At 45.3% G+C, this 16,519-nt stretch overlaps 2 protein-coding genes across 3 annotated transcripts in view; both read left to right on the top strand.

Annotated features, from left to right (window-relative positions):
• thada (THADA armadillo repeat containing) overlaps window positions 1–10,089 on the top strand; it is a 94,612-nt gene extending 84,523 nt beyond the window's left edge. For both annotated transcript variants that reach the window (XM_076285766.1, XM_076285765.1), the window contains exons 37-38: window positions 7,324–7,493; window positions 8,467–10,089. In XM_076285766.1, the coding sequence (XP_076141881.1) occupies window positions 7,324–7,493; window positions 8,467–8,784 (488 nt within the window). In that variant the 3' untranslated portion in view covers window positions 8,785–10,089. The remainder of the gene's footprint in view (window positions 1–7,323; window positions 7,494–8,466) is intronic.
• Window positions 10,090–12,874: 2,785 nt separating this feature from the next.
• zfp36l2 (zinc finger protein 36, C3H type-like 2) lies at window positions 12,875–16,215 on the top strand. Its single transcript, XM_076285764.1, has 2 exons — window positions 12,875–13,208; window positions 13,572–16,215. The coding sequence occupies exons 1-2, from the start codon at window positions 13,119–13,121 to the stop codon at window positions 14,757–14,759; spliced, it is 1,278 nt and encodes a 425-aa protein (XP_076141879.1). The 5' UTR covers window positions 12,875–13,118; the 3' UTR covers window positions 14,760–16,215.
• The last annotated feature ends 304 nt before the right edge of the window (window positions 16,216–16,519 follow it).

The following is a 16,519-nucleotide window of genomic DNA, read 5'->3' as shown; positions in this document are numbered from 1 at the left end:
ATGACTAAATTATGTATTTTCTATACCACGAACACATTCCTTAATGCATAGTGTATTGTTTTTGTTTTTAAATAGGCCGCCATCTCCAAAACATTGAATCAGACCAATTGGGTGCAATTTTCGTGAAGAATCTGGTCAGCAACAACTGTATGTTTAGGTTGCTGTTTCTCCTCCTAAATATCTTGGCTAAAATAGAATTTTTCTTCATAATAATTACGAGTGGATAACCTATTTATGATGACTTCTTGAAGAGGCCAAAAGCCAAAACATAAAGTTGTCAGACCAAAGAAAACGGAAACTTTCCTGTTCTCATACAGCAAGCGTCTGAACGAGGAAGAAAAATTACGTCAATGAGATAGATAAGAGGTTTTAAGCATTAGGCTATTGTTGTCCTTGTTGTCTTCAGAAGTTGATCGAAAATTATAGGCTACCTCACAAGTTATAGTTAACTACAAATGCCTCACAATTTTTACCGCCTGCCTGAATGGAGCATTTAGAAGCTGTGCTGTGTAGTTCGGATCTTTTCGGATTATGAAGCAATTCAATCTTTGGTGATTGGTTGAGAGGAAATATACATAATATGCTCATTTACACTTCACATACATTAAAGCTGATTTTCTCAAAACTTTTTTTTGCTGAGATGAGGATAGCTTTTACATTTTGGCCAATATCTCTGGGTTGGCTAAACGGAACCCTAAGGTCTGTGGATTATGAATGTCCAATAAACCCATTTTTTTTTATTTTGTCGAACTGGACTCATTTCGTCGTGGCACGCCCCTTTCGTTATCCATGTCCGTAGCATTGGTAGTCATGGGTAATTACACAGCTGATTTCCTATTGTTTTCTTCCAGGAAAGGGTCCTAAAGGGTCCTTCCGAGAACAGTAGCTTCATAGGAAAATTGCAAATTAAGGAAGAGACTGGAAGAGAGTGTGTGTATTCACGTCATCTTTTTCAGATGTTTGCAGAATTCCCCATCCATATTAAAAACGTTAAACCAGAGTTTTCAAACTAAAACAGAGCCAGTGTTTCCAATGCCAACAGTGTTTCAAGGCCTCGGAAAATACCACAGTAGTGTAGATTGGGGCGTAATCGTAACAAAATGTTGCGGATTTATATGAAAACAGAACAGTGTAGACATGATTTGTCTCTCTGCTCTTGCCAGGAGTATTGTGGTTGATGTGAACACTGATTGAAGTACCAATATAGTTATATTTTGCCTATGATGCTGCAGACTGAAACCAATGGAATTGATACAGTAATTTTCTGTGTATTAGCCGCATTGTGTATTAAACGCTTGTTTTATGCAAGTTAAAAAAACAAAACCATATTATTACCATATTAACTGCCCCCGTGTATTAACCTCATAGCTGAAGAAATTTTGCAAAATTAATGTATAAACCTCGCTAAAAAAGTCAAGGGAAGTTGTAGAACATATTTCAATGGAGTGGAAACTCTTTATTAATGATGTATATTGCAATGCATGTCATTGGATTATACTCAATTCCTAAGACACTAGAGACTGTCTTGGTCCTCGGACAAAGCACACATCTGAGTTCTCCATCATCATTAATAACAGCTCTGACCCATTGCCCTTCCTCCCACGAACAGCGGTTGGCCACAACAGCCCACCCTGCTCAGTTTGTCTCGTTCTGATCGCATCATCAGACCGAGCCAACCCCACCCTGTTTTTAGTCAAGGAGGTGCACAGACGAGCCATTGTATGGAAGAGGAAGCTGGAGATGAGTGTGTTCCTTTGAAAAGAAACCTCACGGACAGACACACACACACACACACACACACACAAAGATGCACACTCAGACAAGTCGTCTGGCTGTTCTCCTTCTGCTGGGTAGCAGGCAGCGGTGGCTTTTCTTTCAGATGGGGGCTCAGAACATGCTGACGCAGCAAAGTGGGCATCACTCACTCACACACACACACACACACACACACACACACACACACATACTCACATACTCGTCAGCACATATGAGGGGTCAGTGCTGCGGTGAGGGTGCGGCACGGCTCCGATGGCTGCCGGCGTAGCGTGTGAGTGGACCGTGGCCGCGGGGAAAAGTAAACAAGGCCCGAGTCTCTCTTGTGGCTTTGCCTGCTAAATTGGCCCCACTCGTGCCCGGCCGGCTTCCTGGCCGGGCCTTTCCTCAGTCGGCGCTGGGCTGCCTGTTGCTGCCGCCCACACCGCCCGCCCCACCGCCACGGGTCGGGTTGGAGGTCAGCGTCGTTTGGGGTTTTCCGGCACATTCTTGCGGCGTAATGCACTGTCAAACATCTGTCAGCCCCGCTGGCTATGTTTTTAATGTCTCATCCTCACTCCTCGGCTCTGTGTTCGTATGCATGTGTGTGTGCGTGTGCGTGTGTGTGTGTGTGTGTGTGTGTGTGTGTGTTTGTATGTGTGTTCATGCTTCACTGGTTTTGTCCTATAATGAATGCCAGAGATGATGGGTCAAGGACATGCCATTTCAATGACCTAACTGATCAGTAGTTCTGCACAAGACAAAGTGGAGGATCACATTACAAAGGCAGCATTAAAATAGGGCAAGTACTTTGTGTGCAAGAATTTTGCAGTATGTAAAGTCTGTTTGTGTTTCTGTGTGTGTGTGTGTGTGTGTGTGTGCGTTTGTTTGTGTGTCTGGTTATGAAACCTGTGGCTTCTAAAGCATCCCCAGGTCAGGTTGACTTTACGGCTCTTGCTCTGTGTTTGTTTTGAACCCGTTTCGTTTTCGGCTTTAGATTTATGTTAAAGGGCTTGTTCTGGGCATTTGGTGTTTTATATAGACAGACTGAAAGAGCACACACACACACACTTACACAGTTTTTGTGCCTGCTTTCATTTCCTGATTCCCGTGAGCCACAGGAGGAAGTTAGGGCTGTAAACGAGTGTTTCTCTTTCGCACCTTCTCTCTCACCTCAAAACATCCTGCACCTCTGTACTGTCTGTGTGTTTGTGTGTGTGTTTGTGTGTTTGTGTGTGTGTGTGTGTGTGTGTGTGTGTGTGTGTGTGTCTCTGTGTCTGCCTGCATCTGTGTGTATATACAGTATGTGTGTCTGTACAGTAAAACAACACCAGTGACTTCAAAAAAGTACATGATGTCCTTTGTACAACTGCATATGTTGACACACACAAATACGCACACACCCACACACTGACCACAGTGCTATCTCAGGAGAGCGGTCAGTGATTTGGCCACTGAGGTTTAATCTAATGAAGAGACGTGAGGGCTTGAGCCTGTGCTGTGGGAGTGGAAGGTGATGTGAGGAGGGCTTTTAACACGGACCTTCCCCTGTCACTACTGAACATCTGGCTTTCATTAGCCTCAACCAGATCACATTTAAGATCTCATTAACGTGTGTGTGTGTGTGTGTGTGTGTGTGTGGGTGTGTGTGTGTGTGTGTGTGCGTGTGCGTGTGCGTGTGCGTGCGTGCGTGCGTGCATAAATTCAGAATGAAGAGGAAGAACACTTATCTGGTGTACCTGGGCCAGCATGTGTGTGTTTGTGCCAAAAAAGAAAAAGAGTGTTTGTGTCTCACACACACACACACACACACACACACACATGCAGGGAGATAAAGAGGCCAATATAAAGCATGACACCAGCAAAGCCATAGATCACTCTGATTTCATTGGGTTTTTCTGAAACTACCTCCCACCCTTCTCTCGCTCACCCCCACACACACACACACACACACACACACACACACACACACAGACACACAGACAGACATATACACCCACACACACACACACACACACACACAAATGCACATACACACACAATATTGTGGACATCTGACACCCCCCAGCTGCAAGGTCTCAAGCGAAGGATTTTCTGCCTAGCAAATCTCTCTCTTTTTCCTTCCCTCTTTCCTTCTCTCTCTCTTTCTCTCATTCTCGTTATTTAAGAGAGAGAGAGCAGTTTTAATTAGTTCCAGGCGGCGGCTCCCACAGATCGATTACAGAAGTTACGGGAAGTGCGCTCACTTTTCCCGCTGGAATCTGGCAGAGACTGGCTTCCCCCTCACAAACTTCCCAACAGCTCTCCGTAGAGAGAGAGAGAGAGAGAGAGAGAGAGAGAGAGAGAGAGAGAGAGAGAGAGAGAGAGAGAGAGAGAGAGAGAGAGAGAGAGAGAGAGAGAGAGAGAGAGAGAGAGAGAGAGAGAGAGAGAGAGAGAGAGAGAGAGAGAGAGAGAGAGAGAGAGAGAGAGAGAGAGAGAGAGAGAGAGAGAGAGAGAGAGAGACAGAGTTTAGAAGAATCAGAGGAGGAAACCACCGTCTGGATGAAAATGCACTGAGCGACATTCATGTTAGTAGGCCACAGTGAGGATGAATCACTAGCTCCTCAGAATGGCTATTGTGTGTGTGTGTGTGTGTGTAGGTGTGTGTCCATGAACATGTGTGTGAAGGCTAAAAGCAAGAGTTTTCTGTCCATATTAACTGTTGGCATGAGTAAACAAAACTAGCCAACTAGCATTACACTGCAGACGTTGACTAGCGTTGTAAACAGCTAATTTCTGCCGTTTTTATGGGGCAACTGTTCATATCATTCTCCCGTTTATGCATCTCATTAACTTTTGTTTTGCATGCAGCACCCATTGTTGATGACTCATCCATGGTTCGGTTTTAAACTGGTGGAAATGTGGGCTGGTTCAGTAGATAGCACCAAGGTTCAAAGAGTTCTAAATGGAACCGGTTCCAGAACGGGTTCTTGAAAAACGCCTTCAGTGGACAGTTCAGGTGTAGTCCTGTGTGTCCAGTGCGGGGATGGCAGCAGAGATCTGCCTGGGTCAGCAGCACGGCCAGACCAGTATCCACTTCCTCTTGGTCCTCGCCTCTCCTTCCTTCTCTCTCTCAGGCCATCCATGCACTTCTGCATCTGCTCATCATTGCATCAGCACACTCAGCGCATGGTTTCACTGATTTGGCCAGGGAGGCTTGTAGACGTTTGGGGACACACACACACACACTCACACTCTCACACACACACACACACTCATACACACACACACACACACACACACACACACACACACACACACACACACACAAACCCTTTTCCCTGATTTAGCAAAAGAAGGCATATGGACGTTTAGTCACACTCTTACACACAAACACAAACACGCACACAATCCCCCACGCCCCATGTTTAAAAAAAGAAAGAAGAAAAGGGAAGAAAGGAAGAAGAAAGGGAAGAAGAAAGGCTGAAGTGTAAGACGAGCGGCGTTTGGGCCGTGGCCGTGGTGGCGGAGGAGTGTGAAACCTCAGAAGGATGTCAAGGCCGTGAGCGGCTTGAGTTTCTATTATGTCTTAATGTCTGCTTTGTGCCGCTCCTGCTCTTAAGCTCCACTGGACTCAGGCCAGCTTTTCAGGCCCTGTGTGTGTGTGTGTGTGTGTCTGTGTGTGAGACCGAGAGATCAGAGCCCTTACAGATCGACAAACTGCAGGGGCGTAGCAGAGAGAGGGGAAAAAAAGAGGTCTTGTCACTTTTCTCAATTGCAGTGAGTGAGGAGTGCTTTTGAGTTTTAGTTTACACGTCTGTGTGCTTTTGAAGCCTTAACGTCACCCAGCATCTCACCTTAAGCCCAACTGAAAACCAACGCCCCCACTCTACCAGCAGTCTAGCCACCACTAACAACTCTGTAGGTGTGTGTGTGTGTGTGAGAGAGTGTATGTGTGAGATTGATTTTGTGTTGGCGCCTGTTTAGGGATTTTGTGCTCATTAATCTGTGTGTGTGTGTTTGTGAGATCGGGTATGTGTTTATTTGTGAGAGTTTATGTATGTTTGTGTGTGGGTACACATTGGTGTGTGTGTGTGTGTGTGTGTGTGTGTGTGTGTGTGTGTGTGTGTGTGTTATAAAGAGCACTGATGCGGAGGGAAAAGGGTGCCATGTCACTGTGCATCCTGCCTGGGTGTCATTGTGATTGACAGGCCGCGACTCGCTTTTGAAGTCACTGGTGTTGTTTAGTTAAGGCCTGGAAGCAAAACACTGAAACGCGCTCACACACTCACACACAGGGTGGGGAGTTCTTTGATGCATGGACAACTGGGGTCATTAAAACCTTTGCTTGCAGACGTCAGGAAGAGTGAACGAGTGTGAGGGTCGTCATCCCCTCCCCCCCTCCCCTCATCTCTTGTCCTTTCTCTCTCATCTCTTCTCTCTCTCCCCCTCACTCTCCATATCCCTTGCTTCTGCCCATCCACCCAGTAACAGCAGCATTATCGGCAGGAGGATTGTGGGTTTTATGGGTGCATATGTTTGAGATATGTCTGAGAGTGCGTGTGCATACATATATCTAGTGTGTGTGTGTGTGTGTGTGATTGGTTGGATGAGTTATAGTTTTGTTTCCCAGAAAATAGCTGTGGGCCTCTCAGAAAGGGGAACACACACACACACACCCACACACTCAGCCAGAGAAATATAGAAAAAGACACATCAGTCTCCTATCTCAGTTTTACATTATGTTCACCCTGAGTTGAAGCACAGATTGGAACCAGGTTTGTCATTAAGAACACGTGCATGCAAACACACATACACATACACTCAAACGTCACACACTCACACATCACAAACAGGCACACACACTTGCACACTTTCTCTCAACACACACAAGACACACAAAATGTTATTCAGATAGATAGATACTTTATTGATCCCCAAGGGGAAATTCAAGAAAAAATTCACATGAGCTTCGCTCCTCTTTGTTCGTTGGCCAATGTTTCTTCTTTGTCTTGAGAGGTGATTGCGGCTGCACTGTCTCTTGGCTCTGCTTCTGTACCCATATCTCAGCAGTATCTGCTTTTATTGGATGTTTCATCTGGGAGCCAGTGAAAACAGCAGTCCACTGCTTCCTCCAGCACCACTGGCCAGCCAGCCACAGAGCTGTCTCACTGATTAAACACACACACACACACACACACACACACACACTCACACATGCATAACCTTAAGCCAGAGAGCGCGAGGCATACATTTGAATTATACAGTTAGAATGAATTATACAATTGCACAATTATACATTTGAGCACCAAAGGAAGGCCTGTGGGATGAAATGTTGTGCATTAAATATCTGAAGAGCATTAAGAGTGTGCAGACTTTATTTGTGCATGCTCCTATTCACCACATGTGGAGGGTGTGTGCATGCTTCTCCCTTCCTCCTGATATATACATTCAGTCACCTACAGACTAGTCAAACTAGCATAATGCATACTCTTGCATATAATGTAACCCAGCGCTCTTCTCTCTCTCCACCTCCTCTCTCTTCTCTCTTATCTTTCTCCAATCCACTCATCCCCCTCTCCTCTCATGCAGATGTGGCGGCAGGGGCACTATGCCCACCTGTGGCCCTACAGCTGGGTGTGGCCCTGCTTTGCCAGCTCTTCCAGGTGTGGGACCAGGTGGCCGTTGGCGTAACAACCCTCACCGAGTGGTTGCTGGGAGACTGTATGCCGGACATGAGGGCAGAGGAGAACACTGATGTGGTGAGGACAGTGGGTACAGTACTGGACCGGAGGTCTGGGGTTTGGCGGGGGGGTTACTGAGACCTGAACACACCAGGGATGACATGGAAAAACCAAGCACAGCTGTAAATAATTTCCAGCGTTATAGTTCAACCAGTTGAAATGTCAGTGATTGGCTAAACATACATGTAGCAGGAGTTGCTAAGATCGTGAATTTCAGGAAATCAAAGTGAATGTGGTAAACTTTGAGGACAAATGGTGCTGTTCAATTTGTATAAACAACCAACAACGGGAATAGAGTAAAGAGAAATTACATCCACAGTGTTTTGAGAAGTTCTTAACATAATTTCACTGATGTCCTACCACACAAACCACACTCGGGATGTAATGTTGATACCTTCCCATACAAATTCTGAACCAGAGCTCAGTCATGTAAATATGGTTTGTTCATTACTGGCACATTGTAATCATAGAATCGTGAAAACCCATCAGTCAGCTCTGGTGTCATTTTTCATGGGAGCTGTTCTGTAGCTGACTTACAGTCGTGCGCTCGAGACAGTAGAGCAGTGGAGGAGCTGAGTCCACCTTCCCTTGTGGGATTACACAACCCGAGCCGCAGCACACCGCCGCTGGCCCTTTCATCTAAAGCCCCTTAGCGTCCGAGCGGCCATGGTCCTGGCGTGCCCCCCACCCCCACCCCCGGGGGAATGTGACCTGCTGGCCCTGGGGCAGGTGGTGCCAGCCTCGGGCAGGAAGAGGAAGTTAGCAAAGCAGCTTTGGGTCAGTGGTCAGCTGGTCTAACAGTGTGCGGGGCTGGTGTGAATTAAAGACTCGGTCAAGTAAATGATGTTATTTTGCCCGTTCAATTTCATTCAAGTTCAACTCGGAAATTGAAATTGTGATGAAAATGTTTAACATTAGCCTTTACAGTTAGCTAAGACATGATTTAGCGTAGCAGGAGACTCATTGGTGTTGCCCCGTCTCCCCTGACCAGGATGAAGAGTTCCTCTTTGAGAAGGGCGATCTGAACCTGTGGGCGGAGCCTCTTCAGTGGGCCCGGCTGCTGCACACTCATCTGGCCGCGATGGCGTCGGCCGCGGGTCCAGCGGGCGTTCCTCCAGCCGAGCGGCGGCGGTTGTCCGAGCTGGCCCAAGCCCAGGCACAGGCGTCGGAGCAGGTGCTGGTGGCACTGCCCGCCCTGCCCCAGTTCTCCGCCGCCCTCGAGCACGCCAGACTGAGCGTGCAGAGAGAGCGGGCAGGCCTGGCGCTCGGGATTCTGGGAATGCTACAGGAGGACTCTGTCTTAAGCTGAGGGCCACCAATGCCAACTGTGTGCACCCCCACACTGTCATCAGTCTACGTGGCTTAAAGCCTACATGCACACACAAAGCTGGGAAGAGTCATAGGTGATGCGTAACAGGGGCAAAGAAAAGACTAGTTCATCAAATCCTGATTGCCTTGTGCTTATAGGTTGGGAAAAAGCTTGTACCTTATGTATCCTTTCTTTTTTTTCATATATTTATGGCTCTAATTAAGCTATGCCCCACCATACAATCTCCTTGGTCCACTTTTCCCTGCTTGTGAGTGAGGACTGATGAAGACGCTATCTTGCATCTTGACTTCACCTCTCTAATTTGTTTACATAATAGTTTCAGGAAAGGGAAGGGGAAAAAAAGGAAACTGCTGCGGTTTCGATGTGTTGTAATCCCCCCCCTACACACACACACACACCTCTTAAGTATGTTAGTAAGTCTCACGCTCACCAGACAGACAGAAAATGCTGATTGGGAGGGTTTTTTTTCTTGAGAGCCATGCCAGGAACTGTGCGTTCTTCTGCTCAGCCCCTCTGAGCTTAAGTCTCTTCAGGCTTCAGGAAAGTTCAGATGTGCTCCGAGGACACTCCTGTGACCTTCTGACAGAGGGCACCTCACGCTCTGCCTCCCACAGCTCTTACAAACAATAGAGAAGAAGGCCTGTTTAGGAAACACCTGTAACCAACTTTGTAACCAAATTTATATGTGTGTGTGTGATACGTGCGTTGCGTGTCAGACCTGGTCGTGTCTACACAGAAACCGTGTTTAAGAATTTCGCAAACTGCCCGAATGCAAGTGGGAGGAATTGAAACCACCAGTGTAAGGTTTTTTTTTTTTTTTTTTTTTTTTTTTTTTATTCCAAGTGGTTGAACACCATGAATCACCATCTAAAGAGGACCGTCTTGTAGTAGGCGAACATATCCTAAACCCACTGTCTCACAAGGAGGAAAGATTCCAGCTCCCGCTGCGTCCTCTGGCCCTCATCTGGACAAGATCTGGGCCTGGACCAGGAATAATGAGCGAATGAAGCAGCACATTCTTAACCCACTAGTGTAATTGCTGAGCGGAACACAGCTGGAAACAGTGGTTCACAAACCAGTGCCTTCCTTATAAACAGAATGGGGTTGCAAATTCACTGTCGTGTAGATGATGTTGGTTTCATTTTGTGTATGTAGATGGAGTATAATTCTGTATAGAGGGGTGTGCTAGTTCATGTTGAGTCTCTCAGAAAGCCAGTCTGTTATATTGTAAATGAACATGTCATGCAAACCATGTGTCCCTAGACTGTTTTTAATTCAAATAAAATGCTGTTTTTATCCCATTTGAGTGCCTCAGGGGTTCCTGTGTGTGTGTCTGATTGTTTGTGTGTGTGCTTTTTCATTTGAACTGATGGAAAATGACCCCGGGTGCCTGAGCTTGACTAGGTTATGTCTTCACCTAATCCAATCCCACCATCTCTCCAAGTCCCAGGCCTTAGGGCCAGACTCGCACAGGGACTGCTCTCCAACACCCTATCAGGACCCTTACGCTGAATGACCATTTTGTGCGGCCAGTTTTGATTGCTATGTTCAGTGAGGGGCTATGGTGGATATTGTTATGGGCAACATGGTCGGCTGCAAAATATGGGATAGCATTACATTTGGGGTAGCTTTACGGAGGTCCTAAAGGGAAATGTGGACTTTTTTCCAATGCAGGGAAATTACAGGTGAATATGATAAAAAAATAAAAAAAAAGATATCCCCTCAAAACCTCCTAATGATATTTACATCAAGTTGATATTTTTTTGTATGGCAGGTGTCCTGATATCTAAATTATCCATTATCGACTGCAATATGCAATAATTTGCATACATTTCAAGCACAGAAACCTTAACACTGGATAAAATCAGGTTCGAAATTGTTTTTATTTTTGTGTCCGTGATATACAAATTGTTTTTATTTTTGTGTCCGTGATATACAAGCTAGAACCGCCACTGGGGAAAGGAAAGGGAGTTGCACTCACTTAATTTCACATGAGCAAAGCAACATGGAAGCTAGCAAAATAATAACGGTCAGACGCGCAATCCTTCCACACGTCGCCTTGTTTTCCCCCCATACAGAACATTTCTCGTACGCATGGTATTTTTGTCTTCAGGCTGAGCTGCGGTATTTTTTCGATACGCCCTGCGTTAGGCTACTAGAAAAAGAAATCGGGTAGAATGTGCCCCTTTGCTATGCCCGGTTACGCAATCGACGCAGCACACAAGAGCCCCTGTGTCCAGTGCGCGCTTCAGTGTGGAGACAGCTGCTTGTGCCGCGGGCGCTTGTAGTGGCCATGTTGTTTTACTGTAAAAGTGATGTAATGTTTTGGAGCGCTTGAGCGTTCCCCAATAAAAAAAAAACAGTATGTGACGAGGGGAGGTGTTTTTTTTTCTTTCTCCTCTTTTTCCTCGGCGGATGAGTATTTGCTCAATGGGTTCCTTGAGGTTTCAATCATGACGTTTGCGTTTGCTGTCATTGTAATACGTGTGTGCCATCAACATAACATTTCTATACTAAAGTGAACGTGTATTTACTCTGCACGTGCACGATGTGTAAACCATGCCCTAATTGTTTACTTATTTTACTGTGACGAATGTTTACTTGTTCCGCGGATGAATGCAGATTAGGTGGAATTTCGGACGTGTTCTCATGTCGCACTTCGGGTGGCGCTGAAGACTGTATCTTAGTTATGCAGAGAGCTCTGCAGCCTGTGGAGGGCAGTGTTACACCGTGAGATTGCAAGGCATTCCTCTGGATGACTTGACATGATTTCGCTCGAAGCTTGTTGTTTGCCTTTACAGTAGGCTACTACGAGACGTGCAGTCACTGTGAGCTCACAAAGCAACTGCAAGTTTCCAAGAACTTGAGCATGAGTTAAAATCTGTCTCACCCACTTGCTAAACTAGTAACAGTTACTGATGTTACTGATATGCCTTCTTATGCTAACTTTACGTTTGGGCCAATACTATTATGGATATTATATATATATATATCGATAGATTATATAGATAGATTGTAGAACATATTGCCTAATTGCGTTACTAGCTAAACCGTCTTGATTGATTAAAATAGCCTACAATTAGATTCCCCAAGCCAATTCAAGTTTTATGTTTGGCAAACTTGGTAGACTTTAGAAATTGGGTCAGGTCCATGTGTGCAAGGGGAAACACTGGATTTCTATTCCTAACTTGTTTATCGTAGGCTACATCGAACCTAAAGTACAATTTTGCTCAGTGTAGTTGTTGATTATGCAACCGCCGTAACCCAAGGAATGCTACTCGGTGGCAGACTCTAGATCTCCAGCAGCATGCTTCACTTTCCTCCTTTCCCTCCATTCTTACACACGCGCACACAGCGAGGAGAATCTGGTCTGTCCTACTTGTTGATGGCAAGGAGACGAAACATAAGTGCAACACTATTACTATTTCGAAAGCCGTCAGCAACATGCTATTTATTTAATCGACTTACTTTCCAAAGTCCCTAAGTATGTGGGTAGGGTACAGTTTATATAGCCTACGCGCGGGGACCCTGGTTGTTTAATCGACTTTTGTTTGTATTGCAAGGGGAGGCAATGCGTTTAGCGACTCGCAACAAAGCAGACAGATGAGAGTTGAGAACAGTGTTGAAATCATACTCGTATCAAAACGAAGAAAATGATACAATGAAAAGTTGTTGGGTCTTGTTAACAAATCAGTCCCTGAAGCTAGCCTGTTTTCTATCTACCGCACATCAGCCTACAGATGAGCAATCCGTGGTTGAGCGTCCAGTAATTCTTCGATAAAACTTTCTCCGAAAAATTCGAGCATTATGATCATAGTGGGCTGAGACTGTGGGGTTTAGGAAAGGCAGATGTGGATGCATTCCCGCTGCTCAGTGGAGTTTGATCTACGACCCCCCAGCTTTTAGGAATCACGAACGAGAAATGAGAGCCCAGCTAACTTGTAGGAGGGGTGTGGATGATGGCCAACCAGAAGAACTCCTGCTTCCTTCGAATAGAGGGGCGTGACTTTGCCCCCAAGTTTTCCGCCCTCATCGACACACTGCTGCTGCGAAGCGTTTATATTCATGTGCGGAAGAGATTCAGCGACTGCAGCATTCAAGCTCGGCACTTCACAGAGGAAGGACATCCCATAACAAAAACACGAAACACAAAACGAGGAACTTATCCTTTTCTCTTTGCAGTGTGAGCAATCACCCTCTGGAATTCCGTTCTTTCACGTTACTCGGAGCTCCCAAAAACAGCAGTCGTGGCAAATTCATAGAAATAGTTTGCCTCGTGTGCTGTGCGCCCAAGGATCCCGGTCGGTCCACCCATGAGAGATCAACTACGGCAGAAAAGTTCCGAAAACGAAATGTCTGCAACCATCCTGTCCGCTTTCTACGACATCGACATGCTGTACAAGGTATATAGCAAGACTACCTTGACGATGCGCGTCTTTTTGCAACTTCTCACTCCAGAGCAACATGCTAGCGTAAAAAGTTTGCAACTGCGTAAAAGTTTGCTAGCGTAAAGTCAGTGCAACAGCCAAGTTCGAAGGCTAGCTCACTAGCTGGAAATCAAACTGCACTGCATACCATGACATATTTTCATAGTTGAGTGCAAATCAAAGTTGCAAATCCAAATTGGTATAGTCAAATTAGTATTAAGCAGTGCATGCAGATAGCAGTAGACTTGTTAGATAGAATGACTTTGGTGTTATTTGAACTGATTTTGTGTGTTTGCTTAAGTTTCTAACTGGTTTCCTGTTGGTCGCTTTTGTCCACAGCAGGAGAAAAGTCTCAACATGAACGCAATTCACATCAACAGTATGTTGGACAAGAAAGCCGTGGGTGCTCCAGTTACAACGTCTAGTTCCAACAACTGCTCCTACACCCCGGGATTTTTCCGCAGAAATTCGACCAGTAACATGGATTCAGTGACCAACAGCAACAAGTACACAGCGGGCTCCTACAGCAACTTGAAGGAGGGCTCGGTGGTGAATGGCAGCTCGAACACCGCCATCATGAACAAGGAAAACAAATTTCGTGACCGTGCATACAGCGAGAACGGGGACCGGAGCCAGCAGCTCCAGGTTCTGCAGCAGAAGCCGGGCTCTCAGATCAACTCCACCCGCTATAAGACAGAGCTATGCCGACCATTCGAGGAGAATGGAGCGTGCAAGTACGGGGAAAAGTGTCAGTTCGCGCACGGCTACCACGAGCTGAGAAGTTTGTCTCGCCACCCCAAGTACAAAACCGAGCCATGCCGCACGTTCCACACTATCGGTTTCTGCCCATATGGTCCACGGTGCCACTTCATCCACAATGCCGACGAACGCAGGCCAGCCCCGGCCAACGCCAACATGCAGGGAGAATCTAAGTCTGCTCGGGAGCTGTGCGGAGGCTACGGCCAGAGGGACGTGCCACAGCCCAGCGCCTTCAGGGAGAGACCAAAGCTTCACCACAGCCTTAGCTTCTCCGGCTTTGCCACCCAACACGGACTTGACTCGCCGCTCATTGAAAGCCCCACATCCCGCACCCCGCCACCCCTATCCACCAACAACTCTTGCCCCCAAAACTTTTACGAGGATGTGTCGCCAAACACTCTTGCTTGCATCAACAGTGCCTTCTCCTTCCCTGGGCAAGAACTGAAAGCCTTACTCGCTCCACTGGCAGTGCATGCTCAAAACAACTACGCCAATCACTCTAATGGTGCTTACTTTGGGAACCTCTCGACCGTGTGCCCTCCCTCTCCCCCCTACAACATGAGCCACTTGCAGTCCTCCCTGCAGCGCCTCTCTGAGTCGCCGGTGTTCGACTCGCCCCCTAGCCCCCCTGACTCCATCTCAGACCGGGAGAGCTATGCAAGCGGGTCCCTAAGCTCTTCGGGAAGTCTGAGCGGCTCCGAATCTCCCAGTTTGGATGCCGGCAGACGTTTGCCAATCTTCAGCAGGCTGTCGATTTCAGATGATTAAGTTCGATCACTTTTGCATGTGGTGTGTTTGTTTTTTTATACCTTGTTAAGTATGAGGAGGACTTGAAATTCCAGCACTCACCGCTGTTTTTGGACGGTGACACCTCTGACGACGTGTAACGTTTGACAGAATTACATCTGCTTTAAAACTTTAGAGACAGATGACATTGTCTTGTCTTTTTGATATGGCATTAGTCCATTTGTCTGTATGTTTTTGATAACTACAAGTAGCTATCAATAGAAGGCATTCCACCGGTGACTTATGTTTTGAGCTGCAGCAGATTGCTGTCTTTTTAGGTCTTATCAAGACCTGTTTCCGGAGTCGTATACAAGACTTTTTTTTCTTTCTATCTTTCTTTCTTTCTTTACGAACGAGAGAAACCTAGCGGTTTTAGATTTTCCTGCATCCTACCAAGAATATGCCTTGACACAAGTGTAACAGCTTCACAGCTTCAAAAGTATGTGTGATTTTTTTTTTTTTTTTCTTCTTGAAAGCTTAAAAACTTCCATTCCAAAAGTTGTACCTGGTTCACAGCGCCACGCAGTGGTTTGGTTGGGTAGTGTGTAGTTTGTTGCTTAGTCCAAGCATTCTTGTTGAGGTTTGTACGGGAGATCACTGCTGTTGGTTGGATATATATTTTTTTAGAAGTTCTGAGTGATTACATAGCGGTGCATAACTGGCTATGGACTATTTAACTTATTTATTATCTTGTGAAAAGTATAGGCTACATTGGTAATTGTCCAGACTGTATTTATCGAGTATGATGAAGCAATAGATATATTCTTTTATGTTTAAATTATGATCGCCATTATTAATCTACAGTAAGTGGAGTGTATGTTCTTCTCACAGTAATATATATTTTTTGTTGTTTGGTCTCTTTTGTAACTTCACTTCGTTATTTTATTGTAAATGAGTAAAAAAATCTTAATTTAAGATATTGTATGTGATATTTATTTCATTAATTTTTTGTTTCTTTGTTTACGTTTATTAAAAAACAACAAACAAAAGTTTGCGTGATTTGCTGGAGGTTGCTTGTCTGTGCTGTGGAAGGCCTATCTGTCCTTGGCGAATCCCTAGATTTGTTTCTCTAGTGGAGTCAGTAGAATGTACAAACAATGTGGGTTTATTCTTTCTTCCTGTCTTTGTTTTTGTTTTGCTATTTTGTTTGTTTTTTTACCCAAGACCGTCCAAACTAGCCTTACTTTTTTACACATCCATATCAGATATCACCAGTCAAAAAGATCCCAAATTTTTCAAACAAATCACCAATTAACCAAAAAAGTATTTTTTTTTTCTTTCCTTCTCATTATCTATTATTGCACGCGGTCACTCTGTGATTCCAACCACGTGCTAGAGAATGTAGCAAGCCCATGTTGCCCCAGTGTTATATGATACTGGGGATCACAGTCTTACATGCCTTAAGATTCACCAAATAAAGTATTTTTCCTACATGTAATTATATTTCTTTCCTATCTCTTTTTTTACTGAAGTTGAATGTAGTCTCAATTTCTAAGTTTGTCCTTGGAAGGTTGTTACCACTTGTATTTAAGAAAAACTCGCTATAAACATTTAAAAAGGAAAAACATTACAACTTTAAAGAAAACAACTGAAGCCTTTTTTTAATATTATTACTAGTATATCTCCCTTTTACTTGTTCCTGATTCTCTTTTGATATGGGAATTGGCTGATTTTCCAAACTTGCTGGGCGGGATGGTAATGTTGAACACATTTTGTATGTACATAGTTAGGTACAGGGGGAT

Source organism: Alosa pseudoharengus, unplaced genomic scaffold, assembly GCF_046254945.1.
Source record: "Alosa pseudoharengus isolate Yale_2024_CS ecotype anadromous, Long Island Sound unplaced genomic scaffold, YU_APseudo_1.1 YU_APseudo_1.1_scf_15, whole genome shotgun sequence".
Taxonomy (NCBI): Eukaryota; Metazoa; Chordata; class Actinopteri; order Clupeiformes; family Clupeidae; genus Alosa; species Alosa pseudoharengus.
The sequence above is the reverse complement of the archived record's forward strand: the minus strand, read 5'-3'. Positions and strand labels throughout refer to the sequence as shown.

Bases quoted from the DNA above. Each gene is read 5' to 3' on its own strand.
- zfp36l2 (XM_076285764.1), top strand. From the start codon at position 13,119: ATGAGAGATCAACTACGGCAGAAAAGTTCCGAAAACGAAATGTCTGCA. The intron at 13,209-13,571 runs GTATATAGCAAG...TTTTGTCCACAG, and splicing joins ACATCGACATGCTGTACAAG to CAGGAGAAAAGTCTCAACAT.